The sequence below is a fragment of the Apis cerana genome, linkage group LG8 (assembly GCF_029169275.1).
Source record: "Apis cerana isolate GH-2021 linkage group LG8, AcerK_1.0, whole genome shotgun sequence".
Lineage (NCBI taxonomy): Eukaryota > Metazoa > Arthropoda > Insecta > Hymenoptera > Apidae > Apis > Apis cerana.
In genome coordinates this window covers 10,494,344-10,515,585 of record NC_083859.1, presented here as the reverse complement: position 1 = coordinate 10,515,585, position 21,242 = coordinate 10,494,344, and the positions used below count along the sequence as shown (strand labels likewise).

The 21,242-nt window shown below is 35.6% G+C and overlaps 1 protein-coding gene and 1 long non-coding RNA gene across 50 annotated transcripts in view; one reads left to right on the top strand and one right to left on the bottom strand.

Moving 5' to 3' along the window:
- The window catches only part of LOC108001532 (cAMP-specific 3',5'-cyclic phosphodiesterase), a 319,149-nt gene that overhangs the window by 241,981 nt on the left and 55,926 nt on the right, over nt 1-21,242 (top strand). For 17 of the 49 annotated variants that reach the window (XM_062078820.1, XM_062078824.1, XM_062078822.1 and 14 more), the window contains 3 exons: nt 8,252-8,440; nt 10,145-10,177; nt 11,803-11,823. In XM_062078820.1, the coding sequence (XP_061934804.1) occupies nt 8,252-8,440; nt 10,145-10,177; nt 11,803-11,823 (243 nt within the window). Of the gene's footprint in view, nt 1-2,622; nt 5,710-8,251; nt 8,441-10,144; nt 10,178-11,802; nt 11,824-19,751; nt 20,014-21,242 lie in introns of those variants that run through there. The other 32 variants (XM_062078826.1, XM_062078817.1, XM_062078789.1 and 29 more) reach the window with 14 other exon arrangements.
- On the bottom strand, nt 17,130-19,604 carry LOC133666614 (uncharacterized). The gene is made up of 2 exons (XR_009830995.1): nt 19,467-19,604; nt 17,130-17,547 (listed from the first exon to the last, which is right to left on the bottom strand). It is a non-coding gene; the product is annotated as an uncharacterized LOC133666614 (long non-coding RNA).

The following is a 21,242-nucleotide window of genomic DNA, read 5'->3' as shown; positions in this document are numbered from 1 at the left end:
GTTTCCATTGATGAAACGTGATTTAAATTAATCTCAAAATTTAATGAAAAAAATTATTATACAAGAAAGTGTATATTTTAGTCAGTTCTAGCACCCAAAATGATTTATTCGCTTGAAATTTCGTTTCCATTGATTAAGCATAATTTAAATTAGTTTTTGGATTAATAGAAAAATTATTCCTTAGAAAAATAGATGGAATCAGTAATTACTTTAATTTATTTATTAATTTAACCAATTTTGGAAAGTTAAAAAATATATATTTTATAAAAAATTCATAAATAATATTTCTTGATAATTTCGTATAATTAAAATCGTATAATCAAATTTAATAAAAAAAATGAAATGAAATAAAAAATCTTTGAACTTAATAATTAGCATACAATATTTCTACTTTTTTATTTTTTCAAAAAATATTCAACGAAATTATGATTAATTTGAATTTCAAATTTTAATTTTAATCAATTTATAGAAAATTATAATATTAAATTGTTTAATGAAACTTTCAACCGGCGAGATTAAGTATTGAAATGAAATGAAGAAATTGGAAATTCATTTTCCGGTAAACAGATTATTATCTGCCGATCTCACCGGTTTCTTGATTAGATCGAACGTAATTCCAATTACATGCTGCACGGCTTTATATAGTTCCTGATAATTATTCGAAAATCATAGCTGACCAGTGATTAATCGACATTTAATTAATCGACAAAATTAGTTTGCGAAGATCATATCACGCGTTGTGACATCCTTAGAAATATTCAATCGATAATTAAACGAAGCTAGAACCCTTTGAAATACAATTTTACTACGCCTTTTCTCTCCTTTTACGAACAATTCTCCTTCCAAATGTTTTCGTTTCCAAAGCAAAGATCATACTCTTTGAAAGATAAATACAATATTCCGTAGATAAAATATTTTCGATTAGAAAATTTATCGTTGAACCGAAAATAATAAAGAGACATTTGATATTTTTCATAACTTTACTCTTCCAGTTATTTCGAATCCAAAAATTGGATATTCAAAAAACAAACGATGCTTATTTCAAACTGCTGCGATAAAATCAAATATCTTATCTATATTATCCCACAAACTTTGACTTTTATACATTTGCCAAAGAAAAAATTGGAAAACCAGATGAAATGAAAATTTTCTCGAAAACAATTCCATCTCTGTAAAGATCCGAAAAGAAGTAAAAACGTATTCACGAGCCATTGAAAAAAATGATTCCCTCGAAGAAGTTTCGTTTTCCTTCCTCGTTCAACGACTTGAAACGTAAAAAGATAAAAGAGATTTCTCGCGAAGGAAATATTTCCATAGAAATGGAAAAAGTTTCAGGTGGTCAAGATAAATTTGGAACATTTCCATGGGTGATCGAGAGAGAGAGAGAGAGAAAAAGAGATTAACGCCAATCTCCGTTCACGTAAACGGATGATATGGAACAAGCTATATTAAAATTAGAAAGTTTGTTTCATTGGTCATCACAAATCGTAAAATAGATGGTTATACGAGTTGGTCTATGAATAACTTTATCAAACTGATGCTGATCGACCGGTGTAGTTTTCATGTGACGTGTTGTTTGGGAACTCGACTAAAAGCAGAATGTACGTGTACGATGGTTTTCTTAGGAGTTAAAAAAAGAAAGAAACCCGATATCTTAATGTCTTCCAGTCGAAGAACTCGAGAGGAGAGTGTGTATAAGTCACGAAATTTTTTAATCTAAATGTGAGGGGAAGTGCGATAAAAAAGTTTATAGCCTATGGTGAAAAGTAAGGAGAGTAACAGAGCGAAGAGAGAAATGTAGAAAAATTAACACAGAAACGAGGAAGCCAGCTTAGTATAATAATTCCTCATTATTTTTAACTTTCCGATATTTGAATATTTTACCGATATCAGATTAGAATCCAGCTTTCATTTTCCGAAAGGAATGCGGATCTCAAAAGAGAAAGGAAATATCTTAATATTTCTTTCGCAATAAACATTTAGACGAAAATGATCTTATCGATCATTCATCATAAGTTTATTTTATACCATTGTATCCTCTATATAACATAATCGAAATCTAAACTAATCAAACCTTAACCTAACATAATTTAACTTCAACCTTATCCTTCCCCCCTCTCTCCAAACCTAATTTTAGCCATAATTTTACTCAATCTAATTTAACCTAAACCTTGGCCCCAAACTAAATTTTAATCACGATCAAATCCAACTAAAGTTAATCCTCTCTTTACTTTCAATTTGTTCCCGATCCAAAAAATGTGTATGCGCATCCAATAATGTAACACGTTCCCAACATGTGTCGCGAACATAACCTAACTTTAAACTTCCGTCCACGACACTAATCAAATCCTATTTAAATTCGAATCCAATTATTATCCCTGAATCTCTGATCTCTGAAGAACACGATATATTTTCGAATATTTTCTTCTTTTCTTTTCTTTTTCTTTTCACCTTAAAAAAAAAGAATTAGATTCGCCTAATAGCGATCGCACGCGTAATTGTACCTTACCCTTGGACATGCATATCTTAATGCCGTTGGAATTGTTCCACTATCGTGAATAATTACCGAGATATCTCGTCGCCGACCACGAATAAGCGGCGAATGACGATATCACGTCGTCGAGATAACTCGTCCGTACGCGCGGAAATTTCAAAATATCTCCGCGTATAATCTGCGTTGCACGCGTTATTAGGAGGAGGAGGGGAGGAAGTGCGCAATAAACGATAAATAGACGATATTTTTTGTTACTTTGCGAAACACGTGCTCGCACGCTCTCTCTCTCTCTCTCTCTCTTTTTCTCTCTACTTTTCTGTGACCGACATTTCTCTTGATTTCTCTGAAACAAGGGATACTGGAAATATTTTCCGCTCGATCTCGGATTAATCCGTGAAGCTGTTTCCCTCGAAAAGAGAAAGAGGGAGAGAGAGGGGGGCGCTGTAGGACAAATCCACTCGTCGTGGGATATTTTCCATCCATGGAAGTTCGTTATTGGAGGATCGTGGTACATTTGTTTTGTCGTGAGAATAATTGGGGCGGACGGAGACATTCTTCTTTCTCGTCTTTGCAATTAAAAGGGGTTCTTTCCTCGAGTCTCCCTTTTTCCTATTATTTTGGGGGACACAAGTTGGGAAATGTTTTTACGAGGATTTTCTTTCCCTTCCTTTCGAACCCATTTCGCAATTTTAAGTTCAAAATAATCGTTATCTCGAGTTACAATTTAACGAATAAAGCGACGGTATTCGATTAATCCTTATATTTTTTTAGCCTCGACACTTTTAACGCACATGTTGCGATAAATATTAGTGATTGAAAATCGACAGATGTTCAAATTCTAACATTTCATCTTCTAACAGGCATTCTTATCGTTCGCTTCCAACGTGGTTGATTCTCTATCATTGGGCATGCATGCCGTTTACGCGTGGAATTCGATCAATGGGGAGAAGGAAGGTGGGAATAAATTGTGCGCCAAGGGATCCCCTCTCTTTGTTCTACGTTTTCGTTCTCTGAATATTTCACGATGTGTTCAAAATTCGATGTGGAACGGGATGCATCTAGGTATGCATCTTTCATGTCACGGTTTCGATAATCCACTCCTCGTGGTGGACGATGAAGAATAAGAGAGAGAGAGGGAGAGAAAAGAAGGACTTGTCACGAGTTTTAAGGCGCTTTCGCGTCCAACTGTATCTTTCGTGCGGTTTCTATAGGATAGTTTTTCTCCTTTCGAAAAAGGAATTTCGAGGCTGTGAAAGTTGTGAGCTGGAAAAATTAGAGCATCGTTTTTTTCGTTTTTTTTTTGAAAGTTATTTCTGTATCGATATAGCACTTTTGATTGCTCCAATTGATCTTTAATTGAATGTCAGAGTACAATTAAAATGAAATTGTACGAACTAGAAATTTCCGACAAAGGGTTTTTATTAAAACGAGAGAATTTTTAGAAATTTTGAAATGTGCAGAGTGTTTGTGAAAAGTGAAAATATATTACAGAAGTGAATCCGCTAAGAGTAATAAATTTCTTTCCTAAAACACTCTTCTTCGTTGCTTAATTCGTTATCAAACCGTTTCAATCAGACAGACCCTCAAACTTTATTGACGAACACGTTCCATTTCATTTAATTCGCGATAATACGTTATCAGGCTCGATTAAATATTTGAACACTATTTGCTTTTCACGAATACTCTCGGATTAAAATTATTTTTCCTTCACAATTTTTCTCGATAACGACTCCTTTTTCTTAATTTCAATCAAACGTTAGCTGTGACGATGAACTTCACGTTGAAAGAAAAATTAAAAAACAATTCCCTCCCCCGTTCCCCTCGTAAACGCTTTCAGAGAAATGGACGACAAAGAACATGTGTTGGAATAAAAAATATAACAAAGATTAGATACAAATAGTGTTCGCATTCCTGCACTATAAAGATAAAGACAATCTTTTCCTTTATAGTGCATTTTTCATATATAAAGATACGTATCTATTTTTTCCAATCAAACCCTTCTGTTCTCAACTCGAGTTTCTGAAAAATTTTATTTCCCGAGTGAAAAGAAAAGCGTATAAAATTTTCCATTCCTCCGCGCGAACAGAGGTGTAAAAATGGTCGATCGTGATACCTTTCCTCCCCTCCTTTTTTATTTTTCGTTTTACGACCGTTCGATGAATCGAAATTGACAACGCGGCACGAATTCGTGACAGTGGAAAAAAAGGTAAAATTGTACGGCAATTTCGTTCGTTTAGCTTCGACTTCCGCCCGATACTCGGCCGTCTTCCGGGCCCAATTAAACTAAATCGCGTGCAATTAGCCTCGAAAGCGACATGGATAGCTTTATCTCGCTGTTGACGAATTCGAAGAGAGGAATAATCCTTGCCCCCTGAAACGAATTATTCTCAAGTTTCTCTTCGTCGATTAATCTGTTCTCGATCAATTACGAGGTTGGCTTCTTCTTTTTAGAATTCGTACAATCTCGTTGTAAATTAAACTTTACTGTAGTTGGGCGGAAATAACGTTCAGTTGCTCGATATTAACTTTTTATTTATCAAACTTGGACAAGATGAAATGAACGGAATTATACAGAATCGAACCCTGCCGTAACACACGATCTTCATTTCAAATTAAATCAACGACGAATAAAAATAGAATTCCCTTTCTTACGTTAATTGATTACAAAGATTAGATACAGCAGCTAAAGATATCTACTTTTCCCAATCAACCCTTCAAACCCTTCTGCTCTTCAAAATTCAACTATGGGAGAAGGGCTGGCTCCCCTAAAAAAGAAAAGTCTAAAAAACGAGAGACTCTCGAACAGAAAGAAAGAAAGTTCAATTCCGAAACTTTTCGAATTAACTTCAGGGGATGAGGCTCTCCCTTCGACCGGCTCGAGAAAGGACAAAGTGTAAACTGTAAGATGATAAAGAGAGAAATTCCGACGAAGAATCCTCGATTTTAAATGTTCCGTTCGTCGCGAAGGAGGTGAACCGAGGTGTGAAATCGATGGGAAGGGGCGATCTATAGAGCTCGTGCGAGAGAGAGAGAGAGAGAGACATGAACGACTACGCTATCCTCGTTCCGTCCGAGGTGTCCTCGAGGCTGGCGCGAAGAGATTCCGGGACTATGAGGGTGACGCTTCCGTTCACCTCGTTCAGAAGGCACAGCGGTTGCGTGTCCACCTTGTCCATGACGAAACCCTACCCCAAGCTGGTCTACGTGGCCGTCCCGTAAGTTTTGAAACGATGAGTTTCTTTTTTTTCTCCAGGAACAGGTATACAAAGGTGCATACACTCGTTGGAAAACAATTTTCTCGAGTAAATCATTTGATCAATGTTGTCTGATCATATTCCACTTTGAGATAAAATTTTCAATCGAATTATTATTCTCGCGGAGAATTCGAAATACTTTATTCATTCTCCGTGATATTATGAGAGAGAAATTGGTCGAGGAGGAAATAAGAAGAACCTGTTGCGAGCACTGATCATAGGGCAATCTTTGCGTTTATCTACGGCCAAGCCTGAACAGCTAATATTGGTCTTGGAGCAGGGGAATAAAAGAGTGATTAAAAGACACTTCCGTTTGCCGCGCCCCTAACGCATTACGTAAAACGGGTATATCGAGGAAATGGTTTAAACACGATCGATCCCTCTCTTTTTATATCGACGCACGAAAGGAGTGGAATCACTTCTTTGTTCCTTCGACGTTCACGGGTCTCGATGTCGCGTTCCTCTTTCGATTTTCTTTTTAAGCTTTTCATCTCCAATGAAATTAATTAATTCATTTGCGCTATGGACTCTCAGGCGATTCCTTTAGGTGATGTTTAGGTGTGGAATGATGTACTCGAATGGTTAGATTTTTCTTTTATCTCAAATTAAATCGAGCTATATTTTCGAGTTTGACAGTCCTGGGAGTAGAAATATTATTTTCAAAGCGTTTTTGAGTTTTGGAATACGATAAAATGAAATTAGTTGGAGCGAAGATGAGTTTTTCGTTATTGAATGACAAAATTATTTCTATTGAGAATCGAGGAGAAGGAAATGGAAGATTTTAATATTCGATAAATTTTCTTTCTTTGTACGTGAAACATTAGAGTATAAAAATTTTATACGTTAATTTGTGCGCGAAATATTACTCGAATTTGCGAAGTAAAAAGAGACGGTCGAGGAATTGGAGTTAAATCGAAAGAGGAATATTAAGATTAATTTAGAAAGTTCGATTAGTAATCGATCCTTAAATAAAACTACAACAATAAAATCCTTTCCGTTTCGATCGTGAACCGTGTTTCGCCGTGATTAGGGTAATTGCGCATATAGCAGTTACGTTACTAATTAAAAGGAATCATGGGTCTGGCCCATTAACCCGAGCTCATTTCCTAATGGATTCTTTCACGAAATGTTAAAGATTAGATTCCTAACTGAACACTGAAACGCAATACAAGTGGGATTCGCGTTGATATTACGTTTAATTTCCCACAATTTCTAGAAATATTCCCCTTCCTTTAAATATCGCTTGGTATTTTGATTTCGTTTGAGGATTTTTCTCTCTAAAAAAAAAAAAAAGGAAAAGAAATCTAATCTGGACGAAAGGAAGAAAAGGAAGGAAGAGAAATCGGAAAATCGAAATAACGACAATACTTATCGTCATTATTTAGCTATTGAACGGCAAGGCCGTGGAATTAATCGTAGCTTACATAATGGCGGGCAACCGATGACTATCGAGAGCAGGAAGACGAGTCGTGTTTTCTGGTCAACGCGAACGATCATGGGAACAGAAATGTTAATTAAGCCGCAGGTTAACCAGGCCCGTTTAACGAGAAAATTGATCGTGATCGTACCGATTATTATCCAGGATAATTATTTCGTCGCGCATTAAGACGTAGTTCTGAATCGAAAGGTCAGAATTCATTCTCTCTCTTTCTCTGTCTCTTCTTCCCTACCTCTCTCTATCTCTTTCTTTCTCTCTCCCTTTCGGCTTGATTTTTATGAATTTTTTTTTCCGAATTCTTATTCCACCTACCACTCAGTGAATTTTAATTAAAGCTGCAGTGAGATGAAAGCGTTTTCGACCCTTTTTTCCTTTTTTTTTTTTCTTTTTTGCTTACTGAAAATGATTTTTTTCTATGTAATTACTTACTGTGTATATATATATATATATCATTTGTATATACACGTTTTAATTCTTTCCTCGATCTTTCATACGTGTTATATACAAATTCGAAAAAATTTAATTATCGTTATATAATATCTATAATATTTTTTTTCAATCTACTTGTTTAATATAATCAGACATATGATCGGATATGATTGAACGACATGGAAAAGGTTGACTTGGAAAAAGTTGAATTCGACACCTTGTTAAATGTGAGAAGGGAACATTATCGTTAAGTTGTACTTTAAAAGCTATTGTATTATTTATATCTCGAAGATAAGCAATGACATTGCTTAAAAGTTTCGTGATAGCTTTATAGAAATTGTAGCGTAAGTTTTCTACGTACTTTAACCTGAATATAAAATTCGAATTACTTATCGGATCGCTTTTTATACTTCACGAGAAAGTTCGTTTAAATTTGTGTGATATTTATTAATAACTTTTTTTTTAACCAAAATGTTATAAATTGCATTATTCGTTGCGTTCGAAATTCTTTAAACGTTTAAACGCAAAATATATTTTAAATTTTAATATCGGATCTTGTTTACAAAAAATATCGACGAATGTAAATAGAATTTTGCTCCTGAATGGGTTGAAAACGTTTTTCCTCTTTGTCAACAGTTTCGACGTGGAAAATGGCGCCTCAACGTTGGACGGGGGTGCCGGAGGCGGTGGAGGCGCCTCGCCAAGTGCAGGCTTGGTGTTGCAAACCCTGCCACAGAGGCGAGAGAGCTTCCTGTATCGCAGTGATAGCGACTTCGAGATGTCGCCGAAATCGATGTCTCGAAACAGTTCGATCGCCAGCGAGAGGTAAGCCCCTGAAACTATACTTCCATTAAAAGTCGATGTTGACTCGAGAATTTATGTTATATTTTTTTTTATTTTTATTTTTATATATTTTTTTGTCCGTTCTACCGGAATAAAAGAGGAAGATTTAACCTTGTAAATAATGAAATGGGAATGTCAATTTGTTTATACGATGTTTTTATCCCATGATCGTGATTGTTCAGCTTCGATCGGATGATTTTAAGAATGGAGATAATCGATTCAGACATTGTTACGTATAATTTTGAATTTGAAAATTGATTTTTTTCAAATATTTTTATCGAAATTATGCGAATAACAGTTTCAGGGAGATTAAAGGAACGGAGGAGAAGTAAAGATTTATTATTAAATTTTGCATTTACGTTAATTGATTTATCGAAATAATCACCTGATTCTCGTAAGCGCGTTATAATTCGTAATTACCGATTATTCAACGACGAATTACGAATTTAGCGTAATTTACATTTACATGAATTACAGATTCCTCTTGTGGCTCGTTCGTTAATGAAACCATTCGTAAACGCGATAACGATAATTGACTTGTTGCACGCGTTCATGAATAATTAAAAGGAAATTAGAAAACGAACGTATGAACCTGACGTTATAAAGTTTTTTTTACACATTTAAAATTTGTGAAATTCCTGTTTTGTTATCTACATTATCGACGGTTGAGAATTTATTTTATCTACTATAGGAATAAACGCAATCTAAAGTTTTTGCAATAAATTCTCCGTCGGTAACATGGGTTCGAGATAAAATAGCGATTGATTTTATCGACAAGAAATCTTAGTAATCTTGCCAATACTGCCATCTTGAGGATACTGAGAATATTTTTAAGACTCGGTGATATTCTGCAAAGGTCATCTTGTATTGAACACTTTGCGTTACAACGATCTATATATTCTTCGAATATTCAATATAGAAGAATCTGATTGATTATTAAATCAAATATAATTTGACCAATCGATTAATTTCATCGAAAATAGTTTAATCGAAAATATTTTAATAATAATAAAAAAGAAAATTTATTATAAAAATTTACGCTCTTTCATTATTTTGATATGTAGAAATAAATAATATATTGAATGAATTCAATATTATCAAAATATTTTGAATTCAAAATTGTAAATTGCAACAAACGAGAGACAAATTAATTTATTAATTAAAATTAATAAAAATAAAAAAATTAATCAAATTAATAAAAAGTATCGATTCAAAAACATCCGATCTGAGCGCAATCGTAACATTTATACATAGAGAACAATCTACGATCTTTTTTTCTTCTTCTATGTGTAGCTTGACAAAAGTATCGTAGCTTTCTATGGTGATGGTGCTTAATATTTCTATATTTTATTTTTTATTATTTCACATATATTTGTAGTTTTTGTAAATATATACAAAACGACAAAGCAGTGAAGAGATAATTCTCGCGATAAAAGGAAATTCTCTCCATCGAGTAAGAATTCCAGACAATTTCCATTCACAGATTTCTACGTGGTTAAACTATTTTAAAATACTTAAAAATTTTCATGATCAAGATGGAGAAAATTCAAATTCATTCTTTTTATCTCGAGTATTCACACTTTGTTGGACGAAAAGAGAACTTTTTTTTTTTTTTTCTTTTATCTATCCGCGATGGACGCGTGCGTGGTGTGACAATGAATCATGTTTGTGATCCTTGGGTTGCAGGTTCAAAGAGACAGAGCTTCCTGTCGAGCGAGCGTATGTACACGATCCTATTATCTATTATATCAGTCTCTGTCGTTTCACTACATATATATATATATATATTATATAGTCACAAAAAACACACTTACAAATACTAATCGACATCCTTCGCCACGATAATTACGCTGTTAAATCGATTCGATTCGCTGCCTCTTTAACCATTTTCTCTTTCTCTGTCACACACACAATATAGAGAACATACGGGGATTGCTGAAGTGCATGAAATTGTTCGCTGTGAAAAGGGGGAAAAAAAAAAAAAAGAAAAAGAAGAAAAAGAAAGAAAGAAAGGAAAAATTTAAAACGAAAAAAATTCTGCCATAATTTTGAAACTGAGTAGCTTGTTGAGTCGTTCACTTTATTTATAATACAATATGGCGTGCTTTTGTTACATTTTATTTTGCGATCGGCTTTAATTTAATTTACTTTTACTTAGAATAGAATTGGGCTACGTTATTGTGCAAGTAAGAATAATCGGTCTTGTTGAAAAAGGAAAATTCATAATTCATGATTGTTGGAATTAATATTGAATTATTTTATTATGATAAATTTTATATCTATTTCAATCATTTAAAACTCATTTTAAATCATCAATTCAACCATCTTGCAACTAACTCTTGCAACTAACCAAAGAAGAGCAATAATTCTGCTTATATTTTGTGTAAGAGATCAATAAATGATTGAAGATTTTTTAATTATTTTCAATAACGAGCCAACTTATTAGCTACTATTAATAATTTAATCTGTTTTAAGATCCTTTTTCTTTTCGGTTTTACCAAAAAACCAAGAAATAATCAACGATACGAATATCTCTTTTTAAAGTCAAACATTTATTGATTCCTGTATAATATAATATAACGTAATCCAATTATCGTTTATTCATTTCGTTACCAACTTTTGAAAAATTATCACTAGAGATTGTCGAGTAGAAAGTTACCACTAGTTTTTCATTTCTTTGATCGAACGAAGCGCTTATTGAATGTTTAGAGCGAGTTTTCGTTCATTTTCCATTATGTTCCGTGCGGTTTCTAAAAAAAAAAAAACAAAGAAAGGAAGAAAAAAATTATAAAAAAAAGAAGAAAAAGAAACGAAATTGAATCGAAGTGGATTTCTGTGTTGAAACGTATCGTGGCAGAATTGATAGAATCGAGCTGCTTGGAACACACGCAGGCACACACGGGATACACACGTGGATTGGTTTTTTTAATTTCTTCCCTCTCTATTTTGCACCGCGAACGATAAACAAAAAGGTATCACACCCACACACTCGAAAAAATACCCGATGAAGAAGAAAAATTTAAGAATATACACGTAGCATATCGATTGTACAGATATTATTGTATATATTATTATCTTTCTCCTCTCTGTAACTTTTTCTCGTTGTTTAATTGTTTCGTGGAAAAAGGAAGTAGTGATTTTCCTTTTTTTTTTTTTTGTTTTGCGAAAACAAAAATTCGTCGCAAGACTTCTTTTTGGGGGATGAAAGGAAACAATAAACGATGGTTTAGGGAACAGGGGAAGGGTGTTTAGGGTGCGTTAAACTACTAACGTAATTAATTAACAGCATGTCATGAACATAGTGGAAAGAAAGTTTTCGAATAAAAACGAATTGTCATTTTCAGGATATTTACCGATCAGTATAGGTAAGTCGCATTATTAAATAGTAATTTCAGTATGCCGCAATTATTCTGGGTTGCAAATTGTACACCAAAAATCACGAAGAAATCACGCGTGGTTGTTTGGCTTTTATTAAAAATTAATAAGTCGCTTTGGTGGAGGTTTTCATTGTTACAGCTTTTTTTTATTTAACAAAAGTGGAAAAGTTTTTATCAAACTTGGAAATTTAATCGGACTCGTGGCCGAATGATCATTATTAATCGAAGGGAAGGATATTTGCCACGTACGGCTTAGCAATGTTAACGTTTTATTGATTTTAGTGAACGGCACGTTATTGTAATAATAACTTTAATGGCGTAATGGTTAATATTACGTGCGTACAGTTAAAAAAACGGGGAAAAGAAAGAACGATGAATCCGTTGAACGGAGGAAAGGAATTTTTATTGCACCTTGAAGAAACTCGTTATTGAACCTGCTCGCCAATCCCTTATATCGAACTTTTCAAAAAGTTCTTCTTCCAAAAGTTTGAAGCATTCGAATAACGATGACGCGACGAATATCGATTTTTCCATTATCCTGTACAAAAAAAAAAAAGAAAAGAAATCCCGGTGATAAAGTAAACAACTTTGGCCGCGTTAATTAAGTCGAATAAATAACAGTGAAAGAAGAGAAAAATAAAGGGACAAACGAGAAGAAGAAAGGAGAGATCGACGATAAAATTCGATATTAATCGCAAAGGTTATCACGGATATCCGGTTGGCCATATATAGTTATATAGCACGGTAAATACTTTCACGATGCATCGAGTGCACGCCAAGTGGAAGTGCACCGTGTGCAAATATTTTTATCTCCCGGAGTGCAAACACCGTGTCGAGTGTCCGCTTTGCTCTCCATCTGTCGTAGCCGGATTATCGTTAGCTGATGCACAGTCTCCATGGAGGAATCCACATATTCGAACCCGCCCGATTTTCCAGGGAAAAATCTCCATTAAAAATTCACCGGTTCCTTAATTTAACACTTTTTATTAGAAACAACAAATTGGAAATCAATGAACTCCGATCCGATAAATTCCAAATCCAAAAGATGTTCTTGTGATTTTTTCCATTCTTCCAATTGCGAAACAATTCTAACGAATCGGAGAAATCAACTTAAAAAATGATCTCGTGCAACAACTTCATTCGAATTACGTTACGACACGAAAATTCGTCGCCAAGTTCAAGGATAGTTTTCGATTCTTCGAGGAAGAAGAAATTTCACGAATACGCAAAATCGTTGGCATATATTGGCACGATGCGGATTGCGGGGAGGAGGGAGGGGGGAGGAGAGGGGAGGAGGAGAGGGTGCACGTTAATTACGAGCGCGAAAATGGTGGGCAGAGGAGATGTTTACGAGGCTGTGGCGAGCAATTACGCTTTAACGGCCGCCGTGAAGGCTTCGCGTTTGCCAACCGCGATCTTGCGTAATTCTTGTTTTCGTGACGTGATCGGGTAACAGCGAGACGCCGCAGGTAGCGGGACCTTCGTCTTTTCTTCTTCCCTCTCGCGGGGTCAATTTTCTTTTTTCGAGAAATTTAAATTGATTTGATTGGAAGAAAATTTTGGAAGAAATTAATAATTGGAAAATCACGATCAATTTAAAAAGAACTGGATTCGTTGTGAAATTGATCACGAGAGTTTTTAATTTGAAAGGGGGAGACGAAATTGAAATATATCTTTGTCGGTTCGTAAAATTTACTTATTTACCCGCCCGATCTTTTTATGACTTTGTGTAATGATACTCAATCTCACTGGATGACTCTTGGTTAATTAGTATGTTGCGCAGACTCTCGAGAATTTAATAGGATTGTTGACAGGAAAACGTCTTAAGTGACGAGAAATGTACGTATTTGTAAATATTGTCATTATCGAATTCCAGCGGTAACGCAATAATAAAGCTCTTTTTATCGTTCGACGGAAAAAAAAAAAAAAAAAGAAGAAAAAGAAAAATTCTCTTCATCCGAAACATACGAATATCAATTGGAAAATGTAATTGTACTTTCTTAAAGCTTGCGGAAAAATTGGAGAAATTATTGAACAGAACTAAAATATAATTCTGATCGATCCAATGATTTAACCCAAGAAGAAGAAGATCGCGAGGAAACGAACAAAGATAGAAAAGAGTCACGCGTCGTTGTTCTCGAAAAATATTTGGACTATGCAGCTATGGAAAGTCAATATTGGCCATCGGTGAGAAAACAACGAAATCGTTCGCATAATATCGACGAAATTTTCCAAAAACCGTCGCATCGTCGATCGACAACCCACCATTGTTCCTATACACTCTTCTTTGAAACTTGGCTTTTGATACTCGAATCCTAAATTCGTCAATCCTATTTTCAGCCGTGAATCAATCGATTCTCTCCAATACCGAGCAACATTTCAAGCTTTCAAAGATGTCCAGAGAGAAAGAGAGAAAGAGAGGAAATTTCGAAGAAATCTACGAGACCTCAACCTGAACTGTAATCGAACTCGACAAAAATCGATTTGGTTATTCTTTTCACTGGTCGATCGTTGATTCGATTTCAATTATTCCAATTCTCGGGCCTCGAATCGGGATTTTCAGAAACGGAAAAGCAAAAAGAAAATCTCGCTTTGCTCACCAGCAGAGAGGTAGAGTCGAGGAATCCGAGGAATTGAGGCCGATTGACGCGTTCATTAAAATAACGACCTCCGGCTTCTGCGTCAAGACGAGAGCCATTTGCGAATAGAGGTGCACGCGTGTGTGCAGCGTGTACGTGGTAATCACTATCCCGGGAATTAATGTCCATCAGTGCGCCCGTTTCCGTTCTCCGTGGACGACGACGACCGAATTGGTCATCGATCGCGCGTACCCGAAGTAACGACGTCCTCCGACAAATAATTTCGAGAAAGAAGATAACGTATAATATGATGTACCATATACATCGATTTCGAACTCGAGAAGAAATTTTTTGGAACCAGCTGGCCATCGATCCCGCGTATTCAAAGTAACGAGATTCTTTGACAAACGATTTCGAGAAAGAAGAAATATCGATTTCGAATTCTTTCGAAATTTTTTGGAACGAGCGCGTATTCAAAGTAACGAGATTCTTTGACAAACGATTTCGAGAAAGAAGATGATATATAATATAATATACAATATACATCGATTTCGAACTCGAGAAGAAATTTTTTGGAACCAGCTGGCCATCGATCCCGCGTATTCAAAGTAACGAGATTCTTTGACAAACGATTTCGAGAAAGAAGACATATCGATTTCGAACTCGAGAAGAAATTTTTTGGAACGAGTTGGTCATCGATAGTATTCAAAGTAACATTGTTCGACAAATTTCGAGAAAGAAGAAATATCGATTTCGAATTCTTTCGAAATTTTTTGGAACGAGCGTGTATTCAAAGTAACGAGATTCTTTGACAAACGAGATTCTTTGATTTCGAGAAAGAATACATATCGATTTCGAACTCGAGAAGAAATTTTTGGAACGAGATGTTCTCCGTGCGTATTCGAAGTAACATTGTTCGACAAACGATTTCGAGAAAGAAGACATATCGATTTTGAACTCGAGAAGAATTTTTTTGGAACGAGTTGGTCATCGATAGTATTCAAAGTAACATTGTTCGACAAATTTCGAGAAAGAAGAAATATCGATTTCGAATTCTTTCGAAATTTTTTGGAACGAGCGTGTATTCAAAGTAACGAGATTCTTTGACAAACAATTTCGAGAAAGAAGATGATACATAATAAAATATACAATATACATCGATTTCGAACTCGAGAAGAAATTTTTGGAAAGAGGTGTCCTCCGAAAGCGGATATGAAATTAATATCCATCATGACGACAACCGAGCTGGTCAAAGTAACATTGTTCGACAAACGATTTCGAGAAAGAAGAAATATCGATTTCGAATTCTTTCGAAATTTTTTGGAACGAGCGCGTATTCAAAGTAACGAGATTCTTTGACAAACGATTTCGAGAAAGAAGACATATCGATTTCGAATTCTTTCGAAATTTTTTGGAACGAGTTGGTCATCGATAGTATTCGAAGTAACATTGTTCGACAAACGATTTCGAGAAAGAAGACATATTAATTTCGAATTCTTTCGAAATTTTTTGGAACGAGCGCCTTTACAAAGTAACGAGATTCTTTGACAAACGATTTCGAGAAAGAAGAAATATCGATTTCGAATTCTTTCGAAATTTTTTGGAACGAGCGTGTATTCAAAGTAACGAGATTCTTTGACAAACAATTTGAGGATGTATCGATTTCGAATTCTTTGGAGGAGAAATTTTTTGGAACGAGTTGTTCTCCGGACGTGGAAAATTGTTTCAGAGAGCAAAGGTATCGTCGCGAGACTTGAAAGCAATGGATGTTGCGAATCTCGAGTGGGGATTTTGAGGAAAGGAGAAGGGAGATCGATTTCTACGAAAGGGTCTAGTCATATCATCAAGTTGTCACTACTTTTAACGTAAAACGTTTTTATTATATACAGAAAGCAGTGTTGCTCGAAGGTAGTCACGTTAGACAGATTATTTATTCTTATTTTCATTTTATAAATTCGTTGCAAAATTAATTGAGACAATTTTAAAATAAAATAAGAAAATTTAATCGTCTCGGTATTAAAATTATAATCTATCTGCCCTCAAATGTATACAAATGTGCACATCGAATTATCAACAGCGAAACGATCGTTGAAATAATCTTGGAAATAAATTGTCGAGCGGTGGTCGTTAAAGTCACTCGATCGACATCTCCCTTTGTTTCGATAAACGAAGGGGAGGGAAAGAGAGATCTAATTTAAATATATTATTTATCAAGTAGACTCGGTATTGCGAGCCAAGTGAATCATTTCCATCGCGTGACTATTCCTGAAATCGTCCAATTTGTATCGTCGAGTGTCGCGACGAGTATTCGATCGCGAAGAGATAAGAATCTGATGACGAGAGAGATGGAAGATTAACGTTCGTGGAAAGAAACGCGATCTTGGAAACGTTTTAATAAACGAGGAGGAGGAATTGTCACAGAAAGGAAAAGGAAGAGAGAGAGAGAGAGAAAGCCGAATGAAACGAAGGGAAAAAATAAGAAACGAGATTGGTACAATTGGCAATAAGAGGTTAGGTTACGGTGTCTAATTGTGTCTAATCATAGTTGCAATAAGGAATTTTTACAACTTTTCGAAACCGTAACTGAAATTGAAGAAGAAGATTTCGTATTAATATTCGATATTCAGAAAAATTTCAGATAATTTCCATCAATCGATGTTCTTTTTAATTCTTTCTTCATTCTTTATGATTCAAAAATGGGAAATATACGCAAAATTTTAATTTATTTATTATTATTTGAAATCAAAATTTTAATTTTAAATCTCGATTCGACGGGTGGCCTGAAACTATTCCCACAAAGTATAGCTAATCCATAGCGACGTTCGTACGAATTTTCCCTCACATTTTTCCCGTGGAACCGATACGAATTCAAATATTTCGAGTTATTGGCGGGAAGGAAAAAATTCGAAAGGTCGAGGACGCGCGAGATTGGATATGACAAAATTTCCTATTCCATCCTGCTCGTTCTTTCGGAAGTGGATCGAAGTGGAGAGTCCATCGTTTCATTTGGCGGCTGTCGCTTAAATCACGAGGAGAACCCGTTTATCCGTCACCTTTATCTTCCCTCATTTCTGCCAAGCGTCGAGCAATCGCTGAATCGCGCGAATTTCGCCTCGGATGAATCCTTTTCTCTCTGAAAAATATTTTCACTCCTTAAAAGAAACACACAAGATTCGAACTCCTTTCTTTTCTCCAGCATTAATATTCACGTATAAACGATCTTTCTGATAAATTGTAACAATAGATATTCATAGATATCCAATGATAGAATCGTGTATTGAATAATAAAATAGTCGAGCAAAACGTACAAAAAAATCGATAAGATGATTAAAATCTATTTTTTACGATGAAAGAAGGTATTAAAGAGGATAAAGGTAAAACTTTTTTGAAAACTTTTTGAGAGTATGTTGTGGAAGAGATGAGGTAAAAAAGTTGGGATGGGACACGAACGTGATGTAATCGTAAGAATTTCTTGAGAAGAAAAATTCTGGAAATAGGGATGGAAGAAGTAACGAAATAAATAATACGACGATACAATGATATTATACGAAGGACAAAGGAAAGAAAGGAGAAGAGAAAGAGGATAATTCTAAGGTAAAGGCAACTTAAAGAATTAAACGGGGAGAATAAACCACATCTCGATAAAAAAAAGTAAGGGAATAAGAAATCCTTTAAAAGGAATTTGCCATTTGAACGAAGAAGCTTCGAAACGTTCTCGTTCTCCTTTAAAAACAATTCTGCGTCGAAAAGAAAAACGAGATACCGAATTCTTTCTCGTCTTTATTTATATTACTCGTCGAATTAAATATGTAACGAGTAAAAAAAGAAATATGTATATACATTTTCGAGATGAACAAACAAAAATGAAAAATAAAAATCGAGGGACGCTATGAATTTTAAGCCTTTCGATTTAAACGACGAGAATTCCATGAATATAATATGTAAGGATTCTTTTCATCTTGAAAATGTAGATTTTCTTGAGAAACGTCAGAATAAATTATTCTCGGAGTAAATAAGACGAAGGAAAAAAAAAAGGAAAAAAAATGATACGTATGCAGATGTGCCGTTGTCCTTCTCATAAACTCCGATAAAAAACAACGTAGTAGAACGTAGTAGAATGAATGAAATCTGAATTCCTATTCTGCACGGCAAGCAAAAAAAATTGAAATGCAAAGATTCGAAACAATAAGTTACTACACGCTTCGCGAAAATTATTTGGGCACAAAACGGATTCGGATTCGGAACCAGATGCCACTTGTCGTAAAACTTCGACCAAACTACGGACCAATGAATAAAGCTCGAGGTCTAAATTTCGGATAGAAAAATATTCAAATTGAAAGATTCGTTGGGAACAGCGTGAAGATTTTCTTTTTATTTAAATGTACGGATAATAAATTAATAATAATCGAAACGGAGTTTTCGTTTCAAGTCCAAAGACAAGTACGAGTTTAAAAGTAGCACGAGGCGTTGAATAACTCATGATCATCAAGAACTAGAGAATCCAGTTTACACATCGCAGTGGAACCTGGGAAAAACGATCTTTCGTGGGAAGAACGAAACCGTTCCGCACACCGAATATCTTTATTCTTCAATTAGAACGATATTCGAGAGATGAGATTAGAACACCAGTTCCGAAATCTTAAAGAATAAAAGTGACGCAAATCTGGATATTAAAGAGAAATCTGGATTCGTGAAACGATTCGCTTCTAAATCTACAAGAATCCAAAACAACGTGCCAATAAATATTCATAAAACGTGATCCAAGTAATAAAACTTCGTCCACTTTCAGAATCACGTTCACAAAAGTGTCGAGAACAAAGAAATACGAACAAACCCCGTTCCTCAAATCCGTTCCAACGAGCGAAACCCAAGACTCGTCTCCTTTGTCTCTAAACTTCGTAGTAAGGAATAAAACCGAGAGCCCCGTCCAACTAGAATAACATTCAAAGACATTTAAAACGAGAGAAGAAGACGTCTCTTTCCAAACAACGAACGACGGTTTCTTGCGCAAAAAACCGTTTCCAGGACGAAACCCGAACATCCAAGATTCACCTTCGAATCCTTCCTTCGTGTCATCCATAGAGCAACGAGCACACTGAACACGAGCCATCCGAAACCGAAACGGACGAGTCAACCACCGGGAGAACCCACGTAGAGGCATCCCACGTGCGAGAGAGACGAAACGACACTGTCCACCGCTCGACGGACCGTGGAGGAACAGAGACGAGGAACGAGAGAGGAACGAGCGACGCGCAAGTTTCCCGCGCAAATCGCGCTCCCCTCCTCGCTCGCCTCGGCGGCGAAATCTCGGCGAAAGCGGATCAGCCTGGCCAGTTGGACAGTCGCGGCAAACACGAGGTGTCCGACGTCGCCAGTGTACCGAGTGTCCCCGTCACGTGAATCGGCCATCGCGCTTCCGCTTCCGGTACGCGTACCGCGCCTCGACCGACTCCGCTGATCGATCCACCGCGTTTGATCCGCACCGTCACACCGTACGTCCCTGAGAGAGACAGAGAGAGAGAGAGAACGGATCGCGTGGGAGACGTACCGCTCGCTCTCGCATCGATTTTCGCCTCGGAAGAATTCGAAGAATCTCGCGGTAATACTTTTGTGATCGAACGAATTAAGAGGAACGTTCACGCTCTCCGCGCTCCTTTTTTCTTCTTTTTTTCGACGATGGGATGACGATCGGGGGGAGATTTGGGGAAATTTGGAAATTTGAGGATTTTTTTTGGGAGAGGATTCAGGAATTTTGTAGCTAAGGATTTTGAGAAAATTTATAAAAGTATTTGGGAATATGGGAATTTTAAGTGGTTTGAGAATTTTAGGGATTCGTGAAGAATTTTCTGGTTTTGGGATTTTGAGAATATTCAGGAATTTTTGGGGGATGAAATTGAGAAATTTTAAGTGTTTGAAAATTTATGAAATCGAGGAGTTCGTAAAGTTGGAAATTTTATCTTTCTCTATTAAAATTGAGGGAATTTGAGCGAAGATTGTTTAAAAATTCTTGTTCGGTTGTTCGATCGGTTAATTGAACTTTGAGGAATTGATCGATATTCGATGGCGGATTGAATAGCGATAGATTTTTTTTGAATTTAATTTACTTGTGCGAAATGGCGATTAACTAAACGGCATCGTTTACCCTTTTCGGAGCGCCGAAGTGTGCGCCCCCTGGGTCAAGTCTCCTTTTGTTTCGAAATTAACTTTAATACTTTGATGAGAATAATAATAGCTTTAAGGAAAATTGAGAAATTATGTCGAGCTACGAGAAATTTTCCGTGAAAATTACCCATTTCGATATATGTCTATTACGAAGATTGATCAATCAATTAATTAATTAACGTACCAAAATTTCTATTTATGCACATCACGAAACGCACGTATAAATGTAATTCATTTAGGCCAGCGCTCGACAAATTATGATAATTTTCCAACCTGGAACAAGTCATGCATCAAAGTATTCATACCGATTCATACCGAATTAGATCAAAAATTGATAAAAAGAATATATATATATATATTAACGAATAGCAAAATTTTAATCAATCTTCTCATTTTCTTTCAAAACATTATTATTATACGTATACACGATTTTCGAATAAAGTCCTCGCGAAGAATAGATCTTGGATGCAGAACGAAGAAACAAAAGGATGGTATATCTTTTTGTGCGAAAGCATACGCGGAACACAATGGTCTAAATTCCAACGGATTTTCGCGACAGTGAGACAGGCCTCATAAATATGCAACGAGAGATCGTTGAATATTTATGGAATTTTATATATATATATATATAAAATATATACATATTCTTTTCTCCTCTCTTTCTCG